At 37.1% G+C, this 26,220-nt stretch overlaps 1 protein-coding gene across 5 annotated transcripts in view; it reads left to right on the top strand.

Annotated features, from left to right (window-relative positions):
* The window catches only part of ZNF451 (zinc finger protein 451), a 79,948-nt gene that overhangs the window by 13,628 nt on the left and 40,100 nt on the right, over positions 1-26,220 (top strand). For 4 of the 5 annotated variants that reach the window (XR_011504918.1, XM_070514632.1, XM_044776910.2 and 1 more), the window contains exons 4-7: positions 14,618-14,743; positions 18,430-18,541; positions 22,603-22,753; positions 23,989-24,115. Coding sequence is in view for 4 of the 5 variants with exons in the window: in XM_070514632.1 (XP_070370733.1) it covers positions 14,618-14,743; positions 18,430-18,541; positions 22,603-22,753; positions 23,989-24,115 (516 nt within the window). In the remaining variant the exon portion in view is untranslated. Of the gene's footprint in view, positions 1-9,744; positions 10,100-14,617; positions 14,744-18,429; positions 18,542-22,602; positions 22,754-23,988; positions 24,116-26,220 lie in introns of those variants that run through there. The other variant, XM_070514631.1, reaches the window with a different exon arrangement.

The raw sequence follows: 26,220 nt of genomic DNA, 5'->3' as shown, positions 1-26,220 counted from the left end.
CCTTAACCTGTTTGTTTATTCTTATTTTGAAGTCTTTCTCTGGCATACTTGAATGATGATGGTGTTATAAAACTGAAAATGGGGACTTGGTCTAGGGAGACAACCTTTACCATATGGATAGTATGTGGGACTCATAATTAGTCAAATAATAAGTTTTTATATTGTGCCTGTCATGTGCAGAGCCTGCGACAGAATTCTCCATTAGGCCAACCTCTAATGTTTAAATACCTATAGGTTTTCTTGAAGGCCTTGGAATAATCGCAAGTTTAGGTATTCTCAAAAGGGACGCGTCTAGTGATCCTTTTTCTTCACAGTATTATTTCTTGACTAGACAAAATTTATGTGGAGACAACATGATTTCTTGTAGTTACTGTGTACAGAGAAATACTGTTTTCATTGTTAAATGAAGTGCCTTTTAAAATTTCATATAATTGTTTAAAACTTAACATTTTGATGTCTTGATGTGTTGCTGGTGATATTTATGTGAATTCTGTACAGTGATTTTTAATCTTGTAGTTTATTCATCTGTACAATTGCACTATCTAAATGTACTCTCCTTCTGAATGTTCATTTGTTTTCTTTATAGCACTGTTGATCCATTTCAGAAGGTTGTAGAGCATGCCCCTCCCCTTTTATTTAAATAACTTCACAGTACTTTTTACCTGTTAGTGATTGGCTCAGTTTTTTGGGCATTAAGGCAGCTTTGTTTTCTATCTCTAGGTTCTGGGTTTTCTGATTGAGTCATTTGTCTCATAATCTAACCTTGTTCTTGACTATGGTAACAGCTTAAATTTGATAGGTGGATATGTTTACTTGGTAAGAAGAAACAAGGATATTAGGAAAAAGCAGTAAATTTGCTGACACTTTATCTTTTTTTTTGGACTGTGTGACAGCTTAATAGTGTAATTGCATTTAAATTTTTTTTTCTTAATTTTTTTACTGTGTGGCAGCTTCTTTATCAGTATAATTCCATTTATTTACTTAGTCCTCGAAATGATATTTTGAGGGGAGCATAAACTCTTTCAGGCTACTTGGATACAATTTAGTATATTCCATTAGTACTATACTAATAATTTACTGAATGATACCTAAGTGACCTGGTTGATAATGTCCTTAAGGGCCCAATACATCCAGGATAACCTCTCAGGTACTGTAAACAAGGAGGTTGGAATAGACACAGTCCAGAATCCCTTCTAGTGTAAAATTGGATACAGAGCTAAATGACATGGATGAGCAAAGTTAAATGCCACGTTCAGTATTCTTGAGGATATAATTAATTGGGATTCTGGTGAAGGTCAGAAATTACGGATTAGATCTTTGTAGACATAGTTTAAAGACTGCAATAACTGGAAAACTTTTTTTTTAATGTGAGGCATAGTTTTTTTGCCCCATACTTGCACTGTTCAGGTTCCCTTTTGAAATTTTACTGTTCTTTACTTAATAATTGATTTTCATATCTGTGTGCATCTTATGCATGTCGTTCACTTAGCCAGATCCATTCTATGTAGTGTTTCATTAGTGGGTACACAAACTTATCAGTGAACTGATGATGATCACTATATTGAATGCAAATCTTTTAGTTGTTTTTCTAGATAAATGAGTTTTGTAAGCCATTGAAATATTTTATGGAATTTCCCTTCCTGGATGAATGATGAGAATATTGTTTTATTAAATCTTTTTTCTCTTATTAATTAGTGGGATGATATTTTTGTACTACTTTGTCTTTTCATTTGCTTGATTTTACAGTAATCAAACCTTTTTTATAGTAGTGTTTGGTACCATTGAGATATCTTATTACTGGAAATTATGTTTGCTTCCAGTGGGATGTATCTGGAAGTGGTCACAGTCCCACCGTGTCCTTTTGATGTTAGCATATAAGTTATTTCATTCTTTGTATTGATCTTTTCTTCCCCTTTATGTAACGCCTCTTTCTAGAAGGATGTTTGATCTTCCCTTAATCTCTTTGATGTAGATTATATTTTTTATTCTACCAGTATATACTAGCCAGGATTTTGATATGGCTTTGTATTTGTATATTTAAATACAAGGCCTTCAGCGTTATTGTAAGAGATTTTCCAGTTTTCTCTTATAATGTTTTCTTTTTAAAAAAAGTAGCCAGTCCAGTCTCTGAAACTATTCCCTGGCTATTGAACTTTCATCAATTTTTAATGTGTTCCTGTTAAATGATAGTAGTATTTTGTCATTTCTGCATATTCTTCACACATGTGTGTTATTACGTATAGTTTATGGTCAGTTGCATCTTTTCTCTCACAAAATTTTAATCCCATCACCATGCATTTATAGTACAGCTCTGACATATACTGTATCTTAAAAGTTAACCAGTTTTCTCTTAAGTCTTAAGAGCTTTACTGGGTTTGTTCAGGTAACTATATTTCAAACGGTCTTTGGGATTTTCTGATGCCTTGTCAAGAATTCAACAAGAGTTCTCAGGTTGTCTGTACTTTCTTTTAGGATTTTGGAGATCTCTCAAGTTGCATTGAGTTTTCTAATATTCCTGAATTATATTCCTTGGTAGGAGTAAAAGTCAATGCTTTATATCTGGCAATATTTTAAAAAAATTCTCCTTTGATGCTTCAAGTGTTGTTACGAGTTCCATTGGTAGTCCCTTTATAAGGCTAATGGTCATATGCTATTTTTTTCCCATGAGCTATCATATGCTGTCTCTTTCTTTATCCGTAAGAGTGGTTCTATCACAGCATTTAATTTTAAAGGCTACAGTTAGACCTCTTGCTAACTCCTACTTTTGTCTGTGATGGCTATGTTTCACACTACCTTGAGTATAATGTAGTGATGTGCTAAAATAACTATCATTTTGGTGGTCCTTTCATACCACTTTTGTTTAGTGAGGCAACAATGATGTGGATGATGGAAAAAAACATTTTCCAACTCACTAAACACAGTTTCAAACTGTCAGTTCCATTTTTTACAACATTTAATTACATTAAGCTTCCTTTTGTTAGGTGTGTCACCTATTCCCTTCTACCTGGGGTGGAATATAGTTCATTTGTAATTAGTCTCAGATTTTTAGCACAGAGTTGCATGTGTGTTGGTCTTTATTTAATGGCTTATAGCAGTTCCTATTTTCTTTGAGTTTTGGCAAAAACATATTTTGACAGGTCTTGGAAGCACCTTGATAGCCTTGGGTCTAATTGTCATTTTCCTGCCTGGGAAAGAAGTAGAAGAGAGAACTTTTTATTGAGCTTGTGTTTTCTAGGCCCTGTGCTAGTTGCAGGATGCTATTGAAGCAGAAATTCACCCTTATTTTGCAGATAAGGAAATGAAAGTTATCATTAAACACCTTGCTCAAGTGGTGGAACTGAGCTTTGAATATAGACTCTATTCTTATTTTGCAGATGAAGAAATGAAACTTATCGTTAAGCAACTTGCTCAAGTGCTGGAACTGAGCTTTGAATATAGACTATTGTTCCATAATTTCAATTCAGCATTGTACTAGACTGTCTCCATGTGTTTTTCAAGGCCCTGCTCAAGTGTTACCTCTCTGGTAACCTAATTTGATATATACTAATCTTTTTCTTTCCTGAACTTTGTGTTTATGGCTGTAGTCTCATCCCTTAATACTTGATGTCTTATTCTAATTCATGGTTATTTCACTTGTCAGATCAGAAACCATAACCTCTTGTTCTCCCATTGAGGTATTACTGTACTAAACTAGGATTATTCTTGATGCATAGTCATTGGCTTCTATTTCATATATTGCTTATTTGTATTCCATTCATTTTGAGCACTGATCATTTTAGTCATGGTTCTTATTGCTTGTTTCTTCTTTGTTCTACCTTTTTTGTTTGTTATATCCATTTTGTTTCAGATATACACTTACATTTCTTCTTGCTGGCATCTTGAGGATATTGGCTTGATGAAAGGAGGGTGGGATGATGCAAAGCACATGGTATTTGAATTCCAAAGACCTTGATCTGAGTATTAGCAAGTCACTTATTCTCTGAGCCTCAGTTTTCCTACTTTGAAATGAGGTAATGCCCAGAAGTACTTTGAAAACTTGAAAGCCCAGTATAGACTTCCTTTCTTTTGTAGTTGTGCTGTTTCTGTCCATATTCGTAGATTTCTTAAAACTGGGGGATGGTATTGGATGTAAATACAGATACACTTTAAGATGTATTTAAAAGCATGTGATAGTTCATTTCATGTCATCAGATGATCTTCCCCTTTTTTTTTTTTTTTAAGGCTGAGCCATTTAGCTATACTGTAAGCCCAATAATGGACTAAGTAATTGAAAGACATATTTAAAATAGTCTGTTTTCTCAAGTACAAGCTAAGAAATGCTCATAATAAACAGTAAAAAAAGGGAATGTAGAATGAAGAGCTAGGATGTGTAGGTATGTGTATACAATTTTTAATGGATGGCAGTTTGTCATTTTGTGTCTGTGTTGGAAAGGATAATCTTTTCATTTGTCACACATCTTTTTCAATACCTGCTATGTGCAGGCAGGCACTGAGCAAGGTCTGGGGATACTGGGAGTTAATATGAGTTAGTATATTCTCTTATGAAGAGAGAGAAATACCAATACGACGTAATTGTCTTGTTTAGAGAAATGGCTGTGATTAGATTGGGACAAAAGAGAAGGCCATCTAGAGGGGTCAAGGAAGCTTTTCTTCCTTACCAGATACTTGAGCTGAGATTTGGAGCATGATTAGAGAAGAGTTCGTTGGACTAGTGGAGAAAGAGGAGCCAGGCATTCAGGTGAAGGAATCAGTGTGTGTAAAGGTGAGGGGAACGTCATGTTTCTGATTTCAGAATTGTGAGGAACAGCCTTTATGGGAACTGAATTGGAGGAGATTGAGCTGAGGACAAAGGATAAATTACCCATGAAAAGGTATTGGTTCTTACCTATTCAAAGCGTACTAAGTTTGTATAAGGTTGTAGAGGTAGTCTGTCTAGGGATTGGTTTGTACCATAGTCCACTAATGGTACCGTAGTCCACTGTTGGACATCTGGAGCAATTCTTTCTCTTCCCTGAACTGAGCCAAAGGAGGGCTGTCAGTCGGTTCACCTCTAGCCCCAGGAACAGCTCAGGCAATGAAAAAGAACTGAGGCACTGGTAAAGAACAACTTTGAAGATGAACAGGATGATGTCACTGAAGTGGAATGTGACATCCCATTGTGGATATATAGTTCCATACTTCGAGACCAGCACTGGCAGTGTCCTCAGTATAGCTAAGTATCTAGATGTGCCTGATTTCCCTGTGTATTGGCTTAAAGATAATTTGAGGGTGCACATGGGAGAAATGAAGTTATTTCTAAAAATGTTGCTTCGTTGGAGTTTGGAGTTGTATTGAAGAAGGACCTGTGAACCTTGTGCCAGTGATAGCTCCAGCAGTACCCAAAACACTTCTCAACTTTCTGTTTGTTTTTTCTCTGGTTTGAGTTTCTTCCCTTGCTGTTGCCTCTTTTGCCTTTTCTCTCTCCATAATTCATCCTTTTTCTTTCTGTGCCACAGGTAGAGCACTGGCACTCAGGGTTAAAAAGTTGTAACTCCCCTTTGCTTTGTCGTAACTTCAAATTCAGAGATACTTAAAAATTCTCTTAGGTTGCATAATAATCATTATTATTTTTGGTCCTGTACTGAAGCAGAATCAAAGTTGTTCTTAGGAGGGGATTTTTATAAATATGGATATTGTCAATTTTCCCGAGGACAATACAGGAAGACTCTTATTTAATAGGTTTGGTGGTACTAGCCTTCTTAACTGAGTAAAGTACTTTACAGAATGGCGTATATCTGTATGTATGTTTTTAAGTTTGTTCAGATAAAGCAGATGTTCTGTGTACTTTGTATTTGTAAACAATAACTAGTTGGGGGTGGGAAGGAGATTGCTTTGTACAAAAGGGTTGTTTCCTGGTTCCAAAGCTTTGCTGCTGGAGATGGTAAATAAATATTGTACTGCTTTGCTGTGTTTATCTCTTCTGCTCCATCTGTATTTGAATATAAAATTCTTGAGAAAAATTGTTCCTTTTCAAAATGTTATTTGGGGTGTGATTTGAGTTATAAGCTGGGCAGAGGGACATCTGGCAAACAGAGCTCCTGGGAGTGCAAACTTCAGACCAAACTGTGGACCAAAGCTTTCGGAAAGGCAGTAATAAGCAGGCTTTGAAATTTGAGTTTGTGAAGTAGTGCAATTGTTTCAGAATTTTTTTTTTAAGATTTTTTATTTTTTCCTTTTCCTCCCCAAAGCGCCCCCCGTACATAGTTGTATATTCTTCGTTGTGGGTTCTTCTAGTTGTGGTATGTGGGGGACTGCCTCAGCGTGGTTTGATGAGCAGTGCCATGTTCGCACCCACGATTCGAACCAACAAAACGCTGGGCCGCCTGCAGCGGAGTGCTCAAACTTAACCACTCGGCCACGGGGCCAGCCCCTGTTTCAGGATTTTTAAGTGCACTGGTCAGATGGATAATATGATGATTCGCAAAAGTAATTCATTCCACTCTTGCAATTTGTTGCTCCTTTGAGCTTTCTTTGGACTTGGGATCACTTTTGTTTTTAGTGCTGTCGAGTTGATTCCGACTCCCAGTACAGCAGAGTGGAACCCTGCCTGGTCTTTTTGCACCATCCTCCACCTTCCAGTGCTGTATCCGACAATGCTCCCCTGCTGTTCATAGGGTTTTCATGGCCAGATTTTTCAGAAGTCGGTCAAGTCTGTCAGCTCTGCTGAAACCTGTCCACCATGGGGGACCCTGCTGGTATTTGAAATACCTGTGGCAGAGCTTTTCAGCATCACAGCAACACGCAGATGCCACAGTATGACAACTGACAGGTGGTGTGGTTCACTGACTGGGAAACGAGCCTGGGCTATGGTGGTGAGAGTGCTGGATCTTAACCACCAGGTGTGGTGATGCCTTACCTAGGGGATGAAGATGATGGAGGGAAAAGTCATCCTCCAATTGGTGCCCCTCTGCCTAATCAGTGCCAGCTGACATTCAGGAAGATAGAACAACAGTAAAGAAACCTCTGCCTTGACTTGTTCTATCTGTATCCCCTCTCCCTATTCTTCACCCTCCCACCTCCTACAAATTTTCTTTCCTTACTACTGGCTTTTTTAGTAGTCAAAACTGCATTTGTTGAGTGAGATAGATTAAGTTCACATACTCTGCTTCTGCAGCCGGGTTTGCTGGTTTGGATCTGGGCACAAACCTATACACTGCCCCTCAAGCCATGCTGAGGTGGTGTTGCACATACAAAATAGAGGAAGACTGGCATGGATTTTAGCTCAGGGCCAATCTTCCTTACGAAAATAAAAGTTAAATACAATTTACTAGTAGATTATGTTCCCTCTAGATACAAAATTTCCATCTATGTGAAGGATAGATGTTAAACTTTTATTTTTATAAGGCATAAATTAGTGATTTAAACCAAATTCATTACATTCCCAAAAGATTGAGCTTGTCAATACTTTTTGTTTTTATACAGTCTTGTTCATTAATAGTTGAAATTTCATTAACAATTTAATTGCATATACTGATTGTAAAAATATTAGGAAATAGAGATAAGAAAAGGAAAAACTCCAGACAGAACTATTGTTAACATTTTAATTTATAGCCTTCTAGGTTTTACTCATTAAAAAGCAGGATCATTTTCACTTAAAAACAAATATAAGTGATAGGGAAAAAAGACATTGAAATATATACAGATTACAGCTTCATTGATTAGTGGGATTTTATGCCATGTTGTCATTAGTTTGCCTATTTAATGATTTTGTGTGCTTTATTTTACAGTTCACATCAGCAGTATTAGAAATTTTAATAGTTTCCAGGAAAGCTTTGTTAGCTCATTAAACTTGATTAGTAAATGAAAGTATTAATTTGGTGAAAGTTTTGTCTAAACAGTGGAATTCTCATTGGATGTGATTTGTGATCACAGTTGTGAGTTCATTATAAGCACTGATTTCAAGTTCAGCTGAACTTATTTCAAGTTTGAAGTGGGTATTGGTCTGTAGCAAAAAGAGAAGAGTCAAGACGGTGCAGCTAGTTTTTTGAACAAGGCTAAATTTGTTCAATATGAGCCTGCTAAGGGAAACTTAAAAGTGTTAACTTGAGATTGGGTCTTACTCTTCCTTTTTTTTTCCCCTTGTTTTTAAAGATTGGCACCTGCGCTAACATCTATTGCCAATCTTGGGGGGTTTGTTTGTTTTTTGAGGAAGATTAGCCCTGAGCTAACATCTGCCACCAATCCTCCTCTTTTTGCTGAGGAAGCCTGGCCCTGAGCTAATATCCCTGCCCATCTTCCTCTACTTTATATGTGGGACGCCTACCACAGCATGGCGTGCCAAGCAGTGCCATGTCCCACTCAGGATCCGAACCGGTGAACCCTGGGCCGCCAAAGCGGAACGTGCGAACTTCACCGCTGTGCCAGCGGGCTGGCCCATATTGCCAATTTTGTTTTTGTTTTTATTTATTTTTTTGTTCTTCTCCCGAAGGCCCCCTGGTACATAGTTGTATATTCTAGTTGTGAGTGCCTCTGGTTGTGCTATATGGGATGCCACCTCAACATGACCTGATTGAGCCATGCCACGTCCACATCCAGGATCCAAACCTGGGAAACCTTGGGCCACTGAAGCAGAGCGCAAGAACTCAACCGCTCGGCCATGGGGCTAGCCCCAAGATTGTGTCTTACTCTTAAGAAATGATAGTGACTGTTGATATTAGTTCCTTTTTTAAAATGCCCTTACTTGATAAAATAAGAGAATCCTATGTCAGATTTTCCTTTTATTTTTTCTTTTTCAGTTACATTCACCCACTGAATCTCACTATTCCAGATTAGATGTTGTAAGAAATCCGCCTTCGTTTCCTGCCCAAGTTATACCTTATTTCTAGACTTGAAATTTTTGCTGTAATTCTACCACACTTCATAAAAGATAAACATTGTCTTCTAGAAAAAAGAATTCTTTTTGCTTCCTTTCACCTGTACATGCTTAACTTTCATGGCTGTGTGCATTCAGATTTAACCAGTATGCTTAATCTAACTGCCATTTCTAGGACACAACCCAAATTTGCTTTGTATATGTTTTATGTCATTTTAAATAAAAATGTAAAGACTGTAGTTGAGAATATAAGAATTTCTTAGTGTTTAGGGGTAATAACAGACAGGATTGCAGAGAGAGGCTTTGTTAGCCTGGCTCCTGAGATTTTGGAACAGCTTTTCTTCCTCTACCCAGTGTGACCCTCATTTTGTAACCGTCCAACTCCTGATCACCCATGGGTTTTTTGTGTGGGACTATGTCATTGTAACTATACACCTGGTTCCCATTAAAAAAACCCCATCATTTTAGTTAAAAAAAATTCATAGTGACTGAACCAGAACCTGCTTTTGAACCTTTTCTGGCATTACAACCTTCTCCTTAATTCTGTTAAGACCCCACACAACTTCCCCAATGGGAGGGGAGTGGATATAGAAGTAAAATTGATGGAGAGAGTGATCTGAAATATAGGCAAATAGAGACCCTCTCTTTCGCAGTATATTTCTTAAAGAGTTTCTTATGCTTCTCCCAAAAAGTGAGTGGATAGTGTTTTCTTGCTGATCATTTGCTATCATTGTGGACTCTAATATTACTCTTTAATAGTATCTAATGTAGAAGTTAGTCCAGGGTGACCACAGCAAGTGCTTCAAGAAGGATGACTCTGAAGATCCTATAGCTGCTAACATTCTAAATGAGACTTAAAGCCCATTCTTCTTTTTTTTTTTTTTTGGAGGAAGATTAGCCCTGAGCTAACATCTGCTGCCAATCCTCCTCGTTTTGCTGGGGAAGACTGGCCCTGAACTAACATCTGTGCCCACCTTCCTCCGCTTTCTATGTGGGACACCTACCACAGCATGGCGTGCCAAGTGGCGCCATGTCCGTACCCGGGATCTGAACAGGCGAACCCCAGGCCGCCGAGAAGCGGAACGTGCAAACTTAATCGCTGCGCCACCGGGCTGGCCCCAGGCCCTTTTAAGGCGAACAGAATGCTCTGGAAGATTTCAAAATGCTTGCTTTTCCTCTGCCACTGCTGGAAGCATGAGGGGATTTTTGTCCAGTCTTCACTGTGAGAAACTGGTAGAAGTCCTGGAGGTAAAATCACAGAAGTGTGAGGACCCCGTGACTGGGTCCCCTGGAGTTCTTAATTCTGACTTGTCCGCACTGAGCTTCCAGCTGTTCGTCATTTAGAGTTCAGATTTTCCTACCCAGTGCTGACTCCTGTTGAGGTTTCTACTCATGGGTTTCTGCTCCACTAAGTTGTAATTCTCTCTATCTGCCCCTGTGTCTCTCTCATTTTGGGGGCAGTGATGTGCACTATGACCTCACTTCTCTGGTGAATCTAAGAAGAGTTGTTGACTTCAGTTTGTTCAGCTTTTTTTTTTTCTTTTTTACAGCTCCATGAATTTTTTTTATTGAGTTCATAATACTTTACATCATTGGGATGTTTCACTCGTACATTATTTGTTGTCTGTCACCACATAAGTGCTCCCCTTCACCCCCTGTGCCCAGTCCCCACCCCCTTCCCCTGGTAACCACTGAACAACAGTGTTCTTAGTCCATGTGTTTGTTCATATTCCACATATGAGTGAAATCATATGGTGTTTGTCTTTCTCTGTCTGGTTTATTTTGCTAAGCATAATACCCTCTAGGTCCATCCACATTGTTACAAATGGGATGATTTTGTCTCTTTTTCTGGCTGAGTAGTATTCCACTGTATATGTATGCCACATCTTCTTTATCCAATCATCGGTCAATGGGCACTTGGAATGTTTCCATGTCTTGGCTATTGTGAATAGTGCTGCAACGAACATAGGGGTACATATGTTACTTTGGATTGTTGATTTCAAGTTGTTTGGGTAGATACCCAGTAGTGGGATACCTGGGTCATACAGTATTTCCATTTTTACTTTTTTGAGGAGTCTCCATGGTGTTTTCTAAAGTGGCTGCATCAGTTTGCATACCCACCAGCAGTGTGTGAGGGTTCCCTTCTCTCCACACCCTCTCCAACATTTATTTTTAGTCTTAGTGATTATAGCCATCTTAACAGGCGTAAGGTAGTATCTTAGTGTAGTTTTGATATGCATTTCTCTGATGATTAGTGATGTTGAACATCTTTTCATGTGTTTATTGGCCATCTGTATATCTTCTTTAGAAAAATGTCTGTTCATATCCTCTGCCCATTTTTTGATCAGGCTGTTTCTTTGTTGTTCAGTTGTGTGAGTTCCTTATATGTTATGGAGATTAACCCCTTATGGGATATATGATTTGCAAATATTTTCTCCCAATTGGTAGGTTGTCTTTTTGTTTTGATCCTAGTTTCTTTTGCCTTGCGGAAGCTCTTCAGTGTGATGAAGTCCCACTTGTTTATGTTTTCTTTTGTTTCCCTTGTCTGAGAAGACATGGTATTCAAAAAGACCCTTTTAAGTTTGATGTCAAAGAGTGTACTACCTATATTATCTTCCAGGAGTTTTATGGTTTCAGGACTTCTCTTCAAGTCTTTGGTCCATTTTGAGTTTGTTTTTGTGTGTGGCCTGAGATGATGGTCTACTTTGATTCTTTTGCATGTGGCTGTGCAGTTTTCCCAGCACCATTTATTGAAGACACTGTCTTTTCTCCATTGTATGTTCTTGGCACCTTTGTCGAAGATTAGCTGTCCATATATGTGCGGTTTTATTTCTGGGCTTTCAGTTCTGTTCCATTGATCTGTTTGCCTGTTTTTGGACCAGTACTGTGCTGTTTTGATTACTGTGGCTTTGTAGTACACTTTGAAATCAGGGATTGTGATGCTTCCAGGTTTGTTCTTTTTTCTCAGGATTGCTTCAGCAATCGGGGTCTTTGCTTTCCCCATATGAATTTTAGGATTCTTTGTTCTATTTCCATGAAGAATGTCATTGGCATTCTGATAGGGATTGCATTGAATCTATAGATTGCTTTGGGTAGTATGGACATTTTAACTATGTTTATTTGTCCAATCCATGTGCATGGAATCTCTTTCCATCTCTTCATGTCATCATCTATTTCTTTTGATAATGTCTTACAATTTTCATTGTATAAGTCCTTCACCTCCTTGGTTAAAATTATTCCTAGATATTTTATTATTTTTGTTGTGATTGTAAATAGAGCTATATTCTTGAGTTCTCTTTCTGTAAGTTCGTTATTAGAGTACAGAAATGCAATTGATTTTTGCAAGTTGATTTTGTACCCTGCAACTGTACTGTACTTGTTAATTATTTCTAATAGGTTTCCCAAGGATTCTTTAGGGTTTTCTGTATATAAGATCATGTCGTTTGCCAACAGCAGGAGTTTTACTTCTTCCCTCCCTATTTGGATTCCTTTTATTCCTTTCTCTTGCCTAATTGCTCTGCCCAAAACCTCCAGCACTATGTTGAATAAGAGTGGTGATAATGGGCATCCTTGTCTTCTTCCTCTTCTCAGAGGGATGGCATTCAGTTTTTCCCCAATCCTCTCTGAAAGTTTGGTAGAATTCTCCAGGGAAGCTCTCTGGTCCTGGGTTTTTGTTTTGGGGATGCTTTTGATTACTGTTTCGATCTCTTTGCTTGTGATTAGTCTAGTCAGGTTATCTATTTCCTCTTGATTCAGCTTTGGGAGATTGTAATTGTCTAAGAATTTATTAATTTCCTCTAGATTGTCCGTTTTGGTGGCATATAGCTTTTTGTAGTATTTGCTTATAATCCTTTGTATTTCTGTGATATCCATTGTTATTTCTCATCTTTCCTTTATAATTTTATTTATCTGAGCTTTCTCTCTTCTTTAAGTCTGGCTAGGAGTTTGTCAGTTTTGTTTATCTTCTCAAAGAGCCAGCTCTTTGTTTCATTGATCCTTTCTACTGCCGTTTTTTGTTTCAATAGCATTTATTTCTGCTCTTTTATTATTTCACTCCTTCTGCTAACTTTGGGCTTTGTTTGTTCTTCTTCTTCTAATTCAGTTAGGTGTAGTTTGAGGTTGCTTATTTGGGGTTTTTCTTGTTTGTTAAGGTGAGCCTGTGTTGCGATGAATTTCTCTCTTAATGTGGCTTTTGCTATATTCCATATGAGTTGGTATGGTATGTTTTCATTTTCATTTGTCTCCAGATATTTTTTGATTTCTCCTTTAATTTTTTTTTTTTTTTGAGGAAGATTAGCCCTGAGCTAACTGCTGCCAATCCTCCTCTTTTTGCTGAGGAAGCCTGGCCCTGAGTTAACATCCGTGCCCATCCTCCTCTACTTCATATGTAGGATGCCTACCACAGCATGGCTTGCAGAGCGGTGCCATGTCCACACTTGGGATCTGAACTGGTGAAACCTGGGCCGCCGAAGTGGAATGTGCACACTTGACCACTATGCCACCGGGCTGACCCTCGTTGAGTTTTTTGATGATAACTATTTTGAATTCTTTGTCATTTAGATTACGTATTTCTGTGTCCTGAGGACTGGTTTCTGGGTACTTGTCATTTTCTCTCTTGGCTGGAGATTTAATATGATTTTTGATACTGCTAGAGGGCGTAGCTCTGTTTTTGCACATCATGGTATTATTTGGTTGCAGTTACTGCCTGTTGCCACTGTGTGCAGGTCAACAGCCGCATATTCTGTGCCCTCTGCATTCTACTGAGATCCCAAGTGCTGGAGCTGGCGCTGGACAGGTGGAGGGGTGGGGCACTTTCTCCTGCATGCTCTCGGGGTTTTTTCACTCTGCTCTCACTTTCTACTCTCCTGGGGTTTTGGCTTGTTGAGGTCAGCCCCTGCGATAGCTTTCACCCTGCTGGAGGGCTTCCCTGTTGGCTGTGAGGGCCCTCAGGGATCTTCGATGTTCCCGCGAGTAAATGTCCTCTCCCCACTTCCTTCCCTCTCGGAGGCTGTGCAGTCCCAGATCGCAGTCTTTTGGAGAGGGAGTGAGCGAAGTTTTCTCTTACCCCGTTTCACCTCCTCCGAGGGGGGCTCCAGCCCCTCCACCCTCCATTGTATGGCTGTGTGGGTCTCTCCGACATCTTTTGTGTTGTGTTTGGATGTCCTCTGTTGAAGTATGTGTGTCTTTTTCGTTGTATGGTGGAGGGGAGAGGTTATTGTGATGCTGACATTACCCCTGTCTTTAGCTTTTTATTTGTTGTTAGAACGGAGTGTCAGCTTCTTAGCTTCTTACATGTTGGATTGGAAACTGGAAGTTAGATCTATTCTTTTTAATCAGTAATTTCTCTTAAGTAAATAGTCTTAGCATTGTTAAAAAATCAGAGCCAAGAATGTTTGTACTGTTAGACCTTTTGGAGGGTGGACTAATGGCTTGATGGCATTACCTTTAGACTCAGAGCAAAGCAATGCCAAACTTTTCAATATCCAGATGATTATAAAGTAAATAAAGATAATAAATGTCCTAGCAGCTAGTTTATCTAACTTTTTGAAAACCAAAGATCCTGCGGGATGATTGGCTGATCTATGAAATACCACATAAAATATAAAATACACAAGACAGGTTCTTAGAAACTTGATAATAAAAGTAAATGGTTCTTTACTTTTGTAAAAATTAAATGGTACAATAACTCTTTGATAAATGGATATATGTTATCCCAAAGCTAATTTTGTTAATTAAAAGGAATGAAAATTGTTTTTTCCATTATAGGATAATGTTAAGCATAAAGACTATATTGACCATCAGAAGGATAAAGTTGCTTTAACTCTGGCTCGTCTAGCCCGCCATGTTGAAGTGGAGAAACAGCAGAAAGAAGAGAAGAATAGAGCATTCAGGGTATGTGGCTATTTTAATTGGTATTTTACCAGATTATAGAATTGTTTGTAATAAAGTTGTAAAGAGAAACTTGTAATCCGAAAATGTATAATTGAATCCAATTTCAGCATGGACTCTAGATAGCTTATCAATTAGTAGAAATTCATGATGGCTTTTTCCATGTCTGTTTTTAGTTTGTAAGATACTGATCATATATGTATATAGAACAAAAAAAAATAGATCTTATTGAGTGGACTTTATTCTTGAGCATTAAAAACCATGGGATTTGTCGGGGCTGGTCCTGTGGCTGAGTGGTTAAGTTCGCACGCTCTGCTGCAGGCGGCCCAGTGTTTCATCAGTTCGAATCCTGGGCGTGGACATGGCACTGCTCATCAAACCACGCTGAGGCAGCGTCCCACATGCCACAACTAGAAGGGCCCACAACCAGGAATATACAACTATGTACGGGGGCCTTTGGGGAGAAAACGGAAAAAAAATAAAATCTTTAAAAAAAAAAAAATACCATGGGATTTGTCAAAGCAGATGAACAATTAAGGGTTTCTGGTTACTGTATCGCAATAGTGAAAAGATTTTATCAGGGCCTTTGTGGATTAAGGTGTCGAAATGTTTTTCTACTGAATAGAGCGAGACCACTTTCTCAAACTTCAGCCTGTTCCTTCAGATTAAATCCATTACCAAGAGGAAGAAATCTGAATCAGGGTTGTAGAAGAGCTGTTATGTGGAAAATGAAGCCTAATTTAGAATCTCACATGATAGAAATCTTTTCCTTAACTTGTTTTAGAAGGTCTCAAATAAAATTATGTAAAGAACTTCCTCAATACTGACAAACGTCTATTAGTAGAAAGTTGATGAGTTGAGTTAAAAAAAAAAGCATCATACTAGGAGTTTAAAAAAGGAAATCTGAAATCAGTAGGTCACTTTATAGACTTTGGGCTTCAATCTGTAACAGGACAGAATTGGAGATGTTCTCCCAGGTTGGGATAAGCACTATGATTTTATAATTTTAACATCCTTGTTTTTGATTCCTTGGTTGTTTATTCATTGGTTATTATAAAGGAACTTATATATTTCTGTAGCCTCCATTTTAGTATCTCCTAACCTGGTGTAGATAAATTAATCTTTAAGTTTAGAAGTAGATTTGTTTGGAGATTTTAACTTTACAAGGTAATATCAATTAAACTAGAGTATAGTATTCTAATTGTATGTTAAAATGCTTAATTCCTAGAAATATTTAAAAAAATAGGATTATTTCTTTCCTGGCAGAAACACTATTCAATTTTAAGGAAAGTTCTTTCCCAAGGCTGTTAAGTGTATTGTTTATGGGTCATGGGGCAAATCTCTTTGAGAGAGGAGTGGTTTGCAAGCTGTCCACCTTTTCTGCAGATTTCCTGACTGATACTAGCTTCTTTTCCCAGACAGTGTTAATGGCCACATAGATAATAAAGCTTTTGTAATGACTTCAGAATCTTAGAGTCACTATGACAGCTAGGGTTTTTCTCAAGGGTAGTTTCAATTTCCATCCATGTAAGTGTTCATTCTTTGTATGTATTAAAGACTTGACTTTAGTGTTGAAGAAAGTTTTTTGAAATTCTCATTTAACCAATTATAAAGAATAAATTTATCTAGATTTCATTCTTTTCTAAGGAAAAAACTGACTTACACAGATGCTTTAGCTTATTGCTTGCAATCCATTCATGATTTTTTTTTATTTGATTCTCTTTATAGATAACTTGTTTTGTAAAACTAGATACAGAAAACAATAAGAAACAAAACAAACAATGCAGAAAGGAAGATAATGAAACTGAAATAAAAATAATTCTTGAACTTTTAAAAAATCTATTATTAGCAGTTGTTTAAAATAAGTAGCCTATTAGCTTGCATGTAGTAATATTTGATCTCACTTATATTAATTTGAGTCTTTATTGTGATATGCCTTTGTAAGGAACTTTGATAAATGATTTAATTTTGTACATAAGAAAATGTCTTTATAGTCTCCCAGAGGCTTGCCGTCTTGCCCTTTTTGGATAAACTAACTTTGTTTCCCATAGCGTGTTATTCAGAACACTGAGCTTCTAGGATACAGTTTGGAAAAAAAAAGGATTTAGTGATTTATTAAGTTGGGATACTGCATACTCTCTGGAAAATCACATGCACATTAGCACTTTAAGGATTTGGAAGTTCTGCACCAAAGGAACCTTTTAAACTTTGCATTAAAACTGGTGTTTCTGTACTTACTTACTTTGATTACAGAGAATTTTTAAAAATGTATATAATGGATATTAATGTCTTTGAGAATTAGTATTCTATAGCCATACTTTGAACAAAGTTTTGTAGAAGATTTTTTTCAGAATAAAATCTAGAATCTCTCTGTCCTCCTATTTACTCTCCCTGATAGAGGATCCTGTTATATTGCTAACTAGGCCATTCATTATTCTGACCTGTATCTTGCAAATCCAGCGTTTGTGACTTTGCGATTTCTCTTTAAGAATCTACAACCTTTTTGAGACTCAGTATATGGTGTACTGGTAAGTGCATGGATTCTAGAATCAAATTGTGAGAGTTAAAATCCTGGCATTGTTATTTATCCTTGGGCAATTTATTTGACCTTTCTGTACCTGTTTTCCCATCATAAGATGGGAACAATAATAGTACCTATCTCATAGAGTTATTGTGAGAATTAAATCTAAAATGCTTTTAGAACAGCGCCTGACACATGGTAAGTGGTTAATAAGTATTAATTGTTAGATACAGCATGATTAGAGAGTATGCAAATAGATTTATAGATAATATAACTAGAAAGAATTAGAGACTTTAACAGTCTAGAGTATCTAGCTTAGTGGTTGGCACTGGGCTACTGCCTCTTTGTAAATAAATTTTTATTGGAACATAGCCACACCCATTAGCTTACATATCATCGATGACTACTTTCATGCTACGGTGGCATAGAGTTGAGTAGTTGGAAGAGAGACTATATGGGCTGCAAAGCCTAAAATATTTACTGTCTGGCCCTTTGTGGAAAAAGTTTACCAACCCTTGATCTAGATGGCAATGAATGCTTTATACTGGCACATAGTAAGTACTAATGAATGTTTGCTCTTATTAATACTATTCACTGAACAAATATTTAAGCCTTCTGTACACTTCAGACTGTGTATGGGAAATTTGAGAAAAGGTATAAAAGTTGAAAAATGAAAGTAATCATTTATATTTCCATTCTCAGAGATAGCCGTTGATATTTAATACATTTATTTTCAGCCTTTTTTCCTCCTCTGCAGATATAGTTACATATAGCTTGAAATTAATCTTTGCTTATATTTGGCCTCATTTGTTTAATACTGTTTGGTGACCTACTTGATATCAAAAGTATATTCCTATTTCATTGAAAAAGTTTGGTTAGTGTTTTTAATGACTTTAATGAAATATACATACCATTATTTACTTAAACAGTAACCTATTATTGGAGATGTAGGTTGTGGCAAACTTTGCAAATAGAGATACATTGGGATGAACATCTTAGAGCATGAACCTTTGTTTTGACTTATCTCTTTGGGGTAGATTTCTAGATGTGGAGTTACAGGAATAAAGGATAATCAGTATTTTCTGATCACTGTTGTGTCAAAATCTTTTTCTCAAGGAACCCGATCAGTAATCATAGGTTAATTGATTTTTTTTCTTAATATCTTTAGGAAAAAGTTGATTTTCAGCATGCTCATGGGTTACAAGAATTGGAATTTATTCGAGGACATTCTGATACAGAAGCAGCAAGACTGTGTGTGGACCAGTGGCTAAAAATGCCAGGTATTCTTTAGTGATCAGCGTAGAACGCTAAGGTTGCGGAGCTTCCCTAAATCCTTAACGCTTTGTGTCTGTTTTATACAGTTGCTAATAAGTATGTAAAGTATTGAAATTTAGTTTCAGTCATAAACTTCTTAATGGCTTATTAAGGATTATTAATGGATACTTAATGATGGCTTATTTTACTAATTGTCTTCCTGCTTCGGCAAAGTATATTTTATAGGTCATCCTTGAGCTTATTAGATATTACTCATTTATTCATTCATATATTTCATAGTTATTACATAAAAATAGTACATGTGTCTGTGGGAGGGTGTGTAACATGTTAATTTGAAGTTAGAAAAGGCTTCTCTAAGGAAATGGAATTTAAGCTGAGATCTAAAGGATTAGTGTTTACTTATTTGGCAGTGCAGCCTCTGTAGAGATTCTTGTAAGGAAGTGTCCACATGGGAGGCTCGTCTAGGGCCGGGTAGCTTCTACATTACTCTTTGCAGGCCTGAGATTCCTGGAATGATCACCGTGAAACATTTTCCCCCACCACATAATTTGGTGGAGTTTATAGGAGCCAGTAGGATAATCCGTCTCATCATGGCAACTTTTCTAGCCTGTTGTCTAAAAGACCCACTGAGCCTTAAAGGCTTGAGATAGCCTCAGAAACCTTAGCTGTGGATTTAAGCCAGCAGTTTTAATTGCCGAAAGTCATTAGAAATATCTATGCATGCAATGCTCAACTTTGAACCTACTTATCTTGTTCTAAAGTCAGTTTTCAGAAAGGTTTTCTTTGAGTAGAACCAAATTACCACTTACAAAATAATTCCAATAATTTGTAGATATTTTGACACTTGGCGACTCCCTGAAACTGTGTTTCCTTCCTGTCACCTAGTTTGGGCCTGGCAAACTCCCAACCCCCGCATCCTCCCTTTTAATACTTTTTCCTCTTTTTTCTTCTTACATGTCTGTGGGATTAGCCCCACAGATAATACTCAACGCTAGAGTTTGCTGGGTTTTTTTACTCTGCCTAAATTTTGTTGCTCATTCTTATTTGATCTAGTGCTTTATTTCTTTAATATAGTTTTTACCCTGTTATGTGGGATTGATATGCTTACATGTCTGTCTCTTCTACCAGACTGAATGCTCTGTGGGGACGTACACCAGGCTTATTAATCCTTTTTAGTGTCAGTGCCTAAAAAAAAAAATCTCAGGGGCTGGCCCCATGGCCGAGTGGTTAAGTTCGCACGCTCCGCTGCAGGTGGCCCAGTGTTTCGTTGGTTTGAATCCTGGGTGCGGACATGGCACTGCTCATCAAACCATGCTGAGGCAGCATCCCACATGCCACAACTAGAAGGACCCACAACGAAGAATATACAACTATGTACCGGGGGGCTTTGGGGAGGAAAAAAGAAAAAAATAAAATCTTAAAAAAAAAAAAAGTCAGCATAGAGGTGCTCAATAAATGTTGGTTGAATATTATACAGAAATGGGCTATAAACATTTGTGTACAAACACAGAAAAGAAGCCTAGAACTTGGGTTCCAAATGTGACTCTCATTCAGCTAAACAAAAGAATTGTTTGGCATTCCAGACCTACTTTAGCAAAAGATACTTATAAATTATAGTGAATGGTTTTGCCTCTTAGGATGTTCTTTTAAGGCTTATGAAAAATCTCTCTTGATATACATTCAGTTCTCAGTAGAAGTTTATGACTAGCTCTGTGGTTTTACCTTAGTAGCATCGGAATCACCTGGGGGCTTTTAAATGCCTGCCTGGACCTCACCTCCAGAGGTAACGCTAGGGCATCTGTAGTTCGGGGAAGATTCCTGGGTGATTTTGATAGGAAAATGGGCCAGAACTATAAAGCTTTCTCATCTCTAAGATCTCTTCTGAAACTCGTTTATCTCGTACGTATCTAACACTTTCAATAATGAAACTCGTTTATCTCGTACGTATCTAACACTTTCAAGTCCTGTCTAGAATGGTTGTTGGGCCAATAAAATGCCCCTTTAGGCCTAATCCCTGGCCTCCAGATTGTCGGAATATGTTAACTCATTGTAAATTGAATTCATGAGCATCTGTTTGTGTATTTCTCTGAGCAGGCCAAGTAGGAACAAATGAGTCATTTAGCTGTGTCTTTATAATTCTAGGCAAAACTTGGTATTTTCTGCATCTTCAGGTCCCACCTGGTTCATTGGTGGCTGATAAGCTTGAGCCTGGAGTTAAGGTCTTTAATTAAGGTCTTTGTATGTGATTCTTTCATCTTTTTGCTTGGTTCGTGCAACACTGTAAAACTGAAGTTTAGGATCTATTGCTTTAGCATTGGGCTGTATTTGGTACCGTGCTATTTCATAAATGGGCATTAGAGAGTGCTGAGATCTTTGAAGAGGGTGTGGCTGGAGAAAACAGAGATGACTCATTGTTCTCTTTAATTGTAAAAAGTGAGATTCTGCTTCTCAGTAGCATTAAGGGACTCATTCCCTCTATTCCAAAGTATCCAGCTATTGTAATTCAGTTCTCTGATTAGAAGTAGTTTAAGTACTTTATTTATAATTACTCTAACTTTAGAAATCCATGTTTTATAGACTTTTACAGTTAGGCCAGTTTGCATACATTTGAATACTTAGTAACTTAAAAACTGCATTCTGTGTACTATTTAAGGAAAAGAGCTGTTTAAATCTGTCTGCATTTTGCAGTTCTGTGGTAAAACTTATTTTCTTTCAATTGTTTGTTTTTTCCAATTTTATTTATATCCAGAGCCTCTATTTGGCTAAATAAAGGTCTTAATGGGTGACATCTGGAATGTGAATGGACAATAAATAAAAATTGTCATAATTCTGACTGCATTAAAAAAATTGAAGATAAAAACGTGTAGTCAGTTAATCCCTCTTTAAGATTAAAATATGATTAATGCTATGCTGGTCATTGTTTGTTGGCAGAATACATTTATAAGCATTTTGGAAGCTTTCAATAGTGGCATTGCCTCCAGAAAGACTGAAACAGCATAAAAGCAGTTGAAACCTTAAGCATATATAACGATTTGGGGATCTTAAAACTGGATGATGTTGGAGGAATAATATTCTATTCTAGTTAAATGCTTAGGAACTTTGTACAAACTGCCACAAAGATAAATACCCAGTTTTCTGCTGTATGAAACATTCAAGGCATTTTTTGGGACGGTCCACAAGAATAAAAGAGAGACAGCAATCAAACTATCCGTATATCAGAATCCTCCTGGCAGTTTCACAGTTCTTTGTTTCTACAATGTAACTCTAAATTTTCCATCATATATCATGTATTGGGAACTTCCTTGGGAACAAAATTAGGCCAGGGATGTTAATCTACAAGAGTTGTATCACCGTAAGACCAAGATTATAAAGAAGGAAAAGGGAGGAAGAGTAGACCAGGATAAAAGGGGATTAGTTAAGAGAAAGTAATGATCGGCGAACTATTTTCTAATTGGCTTTGAAAGGAGAAAAAGAGAAGGAACAAAATAGGATAAATAGAAAGGAGAGAGAGAACAACAGTAAGTGAATCTCTGCTTTGTGTTCTGTAAAGTAAGTAGGAAGTATCAGAAGGTATGCTCTTTTTCTCCTTGCCTTCCTGCCCTCCTAGTTACATTGTTCAACACAGTTTTCATAGAACCCAGATCTTCTATAGTATAGCTAAACCTTATAAGGTGTTTAATATAGATGAAAGAGAAAATAAGAATTAGAAGAAAAGATCTTTGCCAACTTATATAAGTGAAAAGAAGGGAGGTGGGGGTTCTTTAGAGCAACGGATTTTCTAATGTATTTGATCTTTGGCATTTTTTGTCTGTTGAACTTAAGGACATTTTTTTTTTCTCAAGAGAATGTTTCTTGGAGATGTTAACAGCTTTACTTGTCCCAAATAACTATTTGCTTTTAGGTTATTATGTGTTTTATAAGAAAGCTTGTAAACGCTTAATTACGATTAGGATCACCCAGGTGATCCTATATCATAATTTTCGTTGTTTTGTCATAATTTTGATTACCTGTCTAAAGGACAAGTATCTGAAATAGGATCTTAAGAATTTATATTCCAATGATGCAGGACTCAAAACTGGCACAATTAATTCTGGAACAAAAAGTTCATTCCGAAGAGGAGGCCAAATGCGGGTATCTGGGAAACCAATTTCATGTCCCATAATGCACTGTAACAAGGAATTTGATAATGGGCACCTTCTCTTAGGACATTTGAAAAGGTAAGCATGATGTTCAGAATAGTGGGTGCTAAAGATCAAATGAGTTACAAAGTGATTTCTTAAAATGAAACCATGACACACGTCTGCCATTGTGATTACAGCTTTATAGTCCAAACTCAGAATTGTTTTGTGCTATTATGATATAATTATTTCTAATTTACATTTCCTAGGTTTCCTAGAAAGCTCAAAGTCAGAGTTTTCTGGTGATACTCTATCTTTAAAGGCATGTAGCCTTTATGTATTTATTTATACTCTGTCTCATAAAATTCTGAACAGACTTCTGCGTTGATATACAGTTGAATCAGTTTTAGAGAAATCCAGCCCATAAATGCAAATTTCAAGAGAAACAAAGCACTTACAGATATTTGGTCTAGCCTAAAGAAAGCTAATATGGCATTACAAAATAAATGCTAAAGGGAAACCAAATGTAGCAAAATTAACAATAAATATTCTATTTATGAAACCCATCCTATTCATTTCCTGAATTTTTGAATAGTAGAGCTTGAGAAAGTAAATATCAAGGGAAGACAATATTAAAGGCATTAAACATTCTTACCGTCACAGTTTCCCCTACTAATGGTTTAAAGATAGGACTTGAGAGTTTGGAGCTCTAAGCCACATCTTTTTCAGGTGTCTCACTGTACTTATGCCTTACTCTACTGATAGAGGCTTCTAGAGGGAGCTTCAGCCTTCTACCAATAACTGGGTACCATACTGTGTCTTAAGTATTTTAAAAAGTCTTCAAGGCAGTTTAAAATGACATGTTTGTTAAATAGTTAGAATGAGCATTAAAAGGATTAAAAACCATTTTTAGGAGACGAAACAGGGGTGTGCTAGAAATCTTGGTATGAGATTGTTATTCTGATGGTTCATTTAAAATTATTTATGAGCTTTATGATAAATAAGGCAAGAAGGAAAAGATGATGGATCTGTAATTTTTAAACTGGAAGTTTTTCAGTTTGACAAGACATGCTTAACTCCATTTTATTGAATCTTGAGTACTGTTATGAAATCTTGAGCTAGCTGTTATTGATCACTGTTTGAAGGGATTGCGTGGTATATGGGAGCCACTTGATATTTCTTGAATATGAAGAACATTACTCAATATTTCACTGGAAAAGTATAAGGTTCTGAATATATGTGGTTGTATGTTTGTTTAGCTTAACAAATGAAACAAGGTAGTTCTGCCCCTAGAACGTGGGCTTTTCTAATGTTACCTCTCTTTTGCCAAGTAGGTTTGATCACTCTCCATGTGATCCGACAATTACACTACATGGACCTTTCTTCAGTTCCTTTGCTTGTGTAGTGTGTTATAAAACTTTTGTTACTCAACAGCAATATAGAGATCACCTTTTGGCTAAGGTAAGAGCATGTCCTAACTTAAGAGTGGGTGTTTTTTTCTAGAGACTGTGGAGTTGGATATAGGTGTTTTCTTGCTGCTCTTAAGCTTGCAATCACCAATGATGCACATAGGGATCAAAATTGAGATTATTGGGGCAGCCTGGTGGTGTAGTGCTTAAGTTCGGCATGCTCTGCTTTGGTGGCATCGGTTTGTGGGTTTGGATCCCAAGCGTGGACATAAACCCCTTGTCAAGCCATGCTGTAGAGGCATCCCATGTACAAAATGGAGGAGGATGGGCACAGACGTTAGCTCAGGGCCACTCATCCTCAAATAACAAGAGGACACTTGGCAATAGGTATTAGCTTAGAGCCAATCTTCCTTACCGAAAAAAAAGAAAGAAAGAAAGAAAGAAAATTGTGATTGTCTATGGAGAATAAAATGACTTGGAACACTAAATCATTGTGGGCAGGTAAACTTGATAGCTGAAAGCCAGCTGTTCTAAAGATTATTATAGAAGCCTTTCCTTCTATGGAGTTGCTCTGTGAAATTACCTTACCTTGTTCAAGATGCTCTGTGAGTTAGTCACATGATGAGAACTAGAACCTTATTCATAAGTCCGCTACCTTTCACTGCCTGTTGAAATGTTAGAGCCAATAGTAAATAACAATTGCTTCATTAGTGCTAATATTAAGAAATAGATCTAGTATTTAAAAGGCTGTGTTATCTAACTCTTCATTTAGTGTTAAATTTCTAGGGATATGAATTGATGCATGGTATGTGCAAATCCATGTGATACAGAACTCTATACCATATTTGATATCAGATATCTTTAATGACTTACTAACATTACAAAATGTTAATTATGCAATATGTTCACTGTGGAAAATTTTTAAAATATTAACAAAAAGAAAATAAGAAATCATTCTTAATCTCACAGAGATAGCCTCACTGTTAACATTTTTATATATATATTTCTACTATATAAATATTTTTACATGGGATATGGTATCTAAATTGTTTTGTAGTTAAGAAAGGCAGTGTGTTGTAAACATAAATGCTGAAATATTTGTTGAATCATTGCATACAATTAAAATTAGTGAATAGTGTTCTACTGTATGAATGTATTATAGTTCATGTAATTTCCTATTAGATGTATTAATTGTTTAAATTTTTCTGTTATTAAAACAGTACTGGGGCCAGCCCCATGGCTGAGTGGTTAAGTTCACGCCCTCCATGCCGGCAGCCCTGTCTTCGCTGGTTTGGATCCTGGTTGTGGACCTACACACCACTCATCAAGCCGTGCTGTGGTGACACCCTACATAGAAAAACTAGAATGACCTATAAGGATATAAAACTAAATGCTGGGGCTTTGGGGAGGGGAAAAAAAAGGGAGAAAATTTTTTAAAAGTAAAAATAAAAACAGTATCACGTTAAATATCCTTGGCACTAAAAACCTATGAGAAGATCCATATTTTGGTGTATTTGCTTAGTGAATATTAGGTTTTGAAATAGTAAAATGCTAATGTCCTGAGAACCATAGAGTTTTTCTTTAAATCATGTTTTCAGAATTTGCTCATATCTACACTTGTACTTGAAAAGTAATGTTCATAGTATCTTGGATTCTGTATAGTCTCATGGCAGAGAATTAAAGCTTGCACTGTCAAGTATGTCTGATTGAGTTCTTCAGTCTTCTTACACCCTGCTCTGGCACTGGAGAACATTCCCAGAATAGATATGTATCTTGAAGCAGATTTTGTTATACGCTAAGTCATTAGTTTAGGGGAGCCTATATCTTTTTTTTCTTAATTTTTATTCAGTTAATTAAAAAGAACATAACAGAGGCTGGCCCGGTGGCGCAGCATGTTCTGCTTCGGCGGCCCAGTATTCCCCGGTTCAGATCCTGGGTGCCAACCTATGCACTGCTTGTCAAGCCATGCCATTTCAGGCATCCCACATGTAAACTAGAGGAAGATGGGCATGGATGTTAGCTCAGGGCCAGTCTACCTCAGCAAAAAAGAGGAGGATTGGCGGCAGATGTTAGCTAAGGGCTAATCTTCCTCAAAAATAAGAAAAAAATAAATAAAAAAAATAGGTCACTCATTTCTCTCACCCCCCTGAACCCCTG

This window comes from Equus asinus, chromosome 8 (assembly GCF_041296235.1).
Source record: "Equus asinus isolate D_3611 breed Donkey chromosome 8, EquAss-T2T_v2, whole genome shotgun sequence".
In the NCBI taxonomy this organism is placed as follows: domain Eukaryota; kingdom Metazoa; phylum Chordata; class Mammalia; order Perissodactyla; family Equidae; genus Equus; species Equus asinus.
This window is presented reverse-complemented; position numbering and strand designations above follow the sequence as displayed.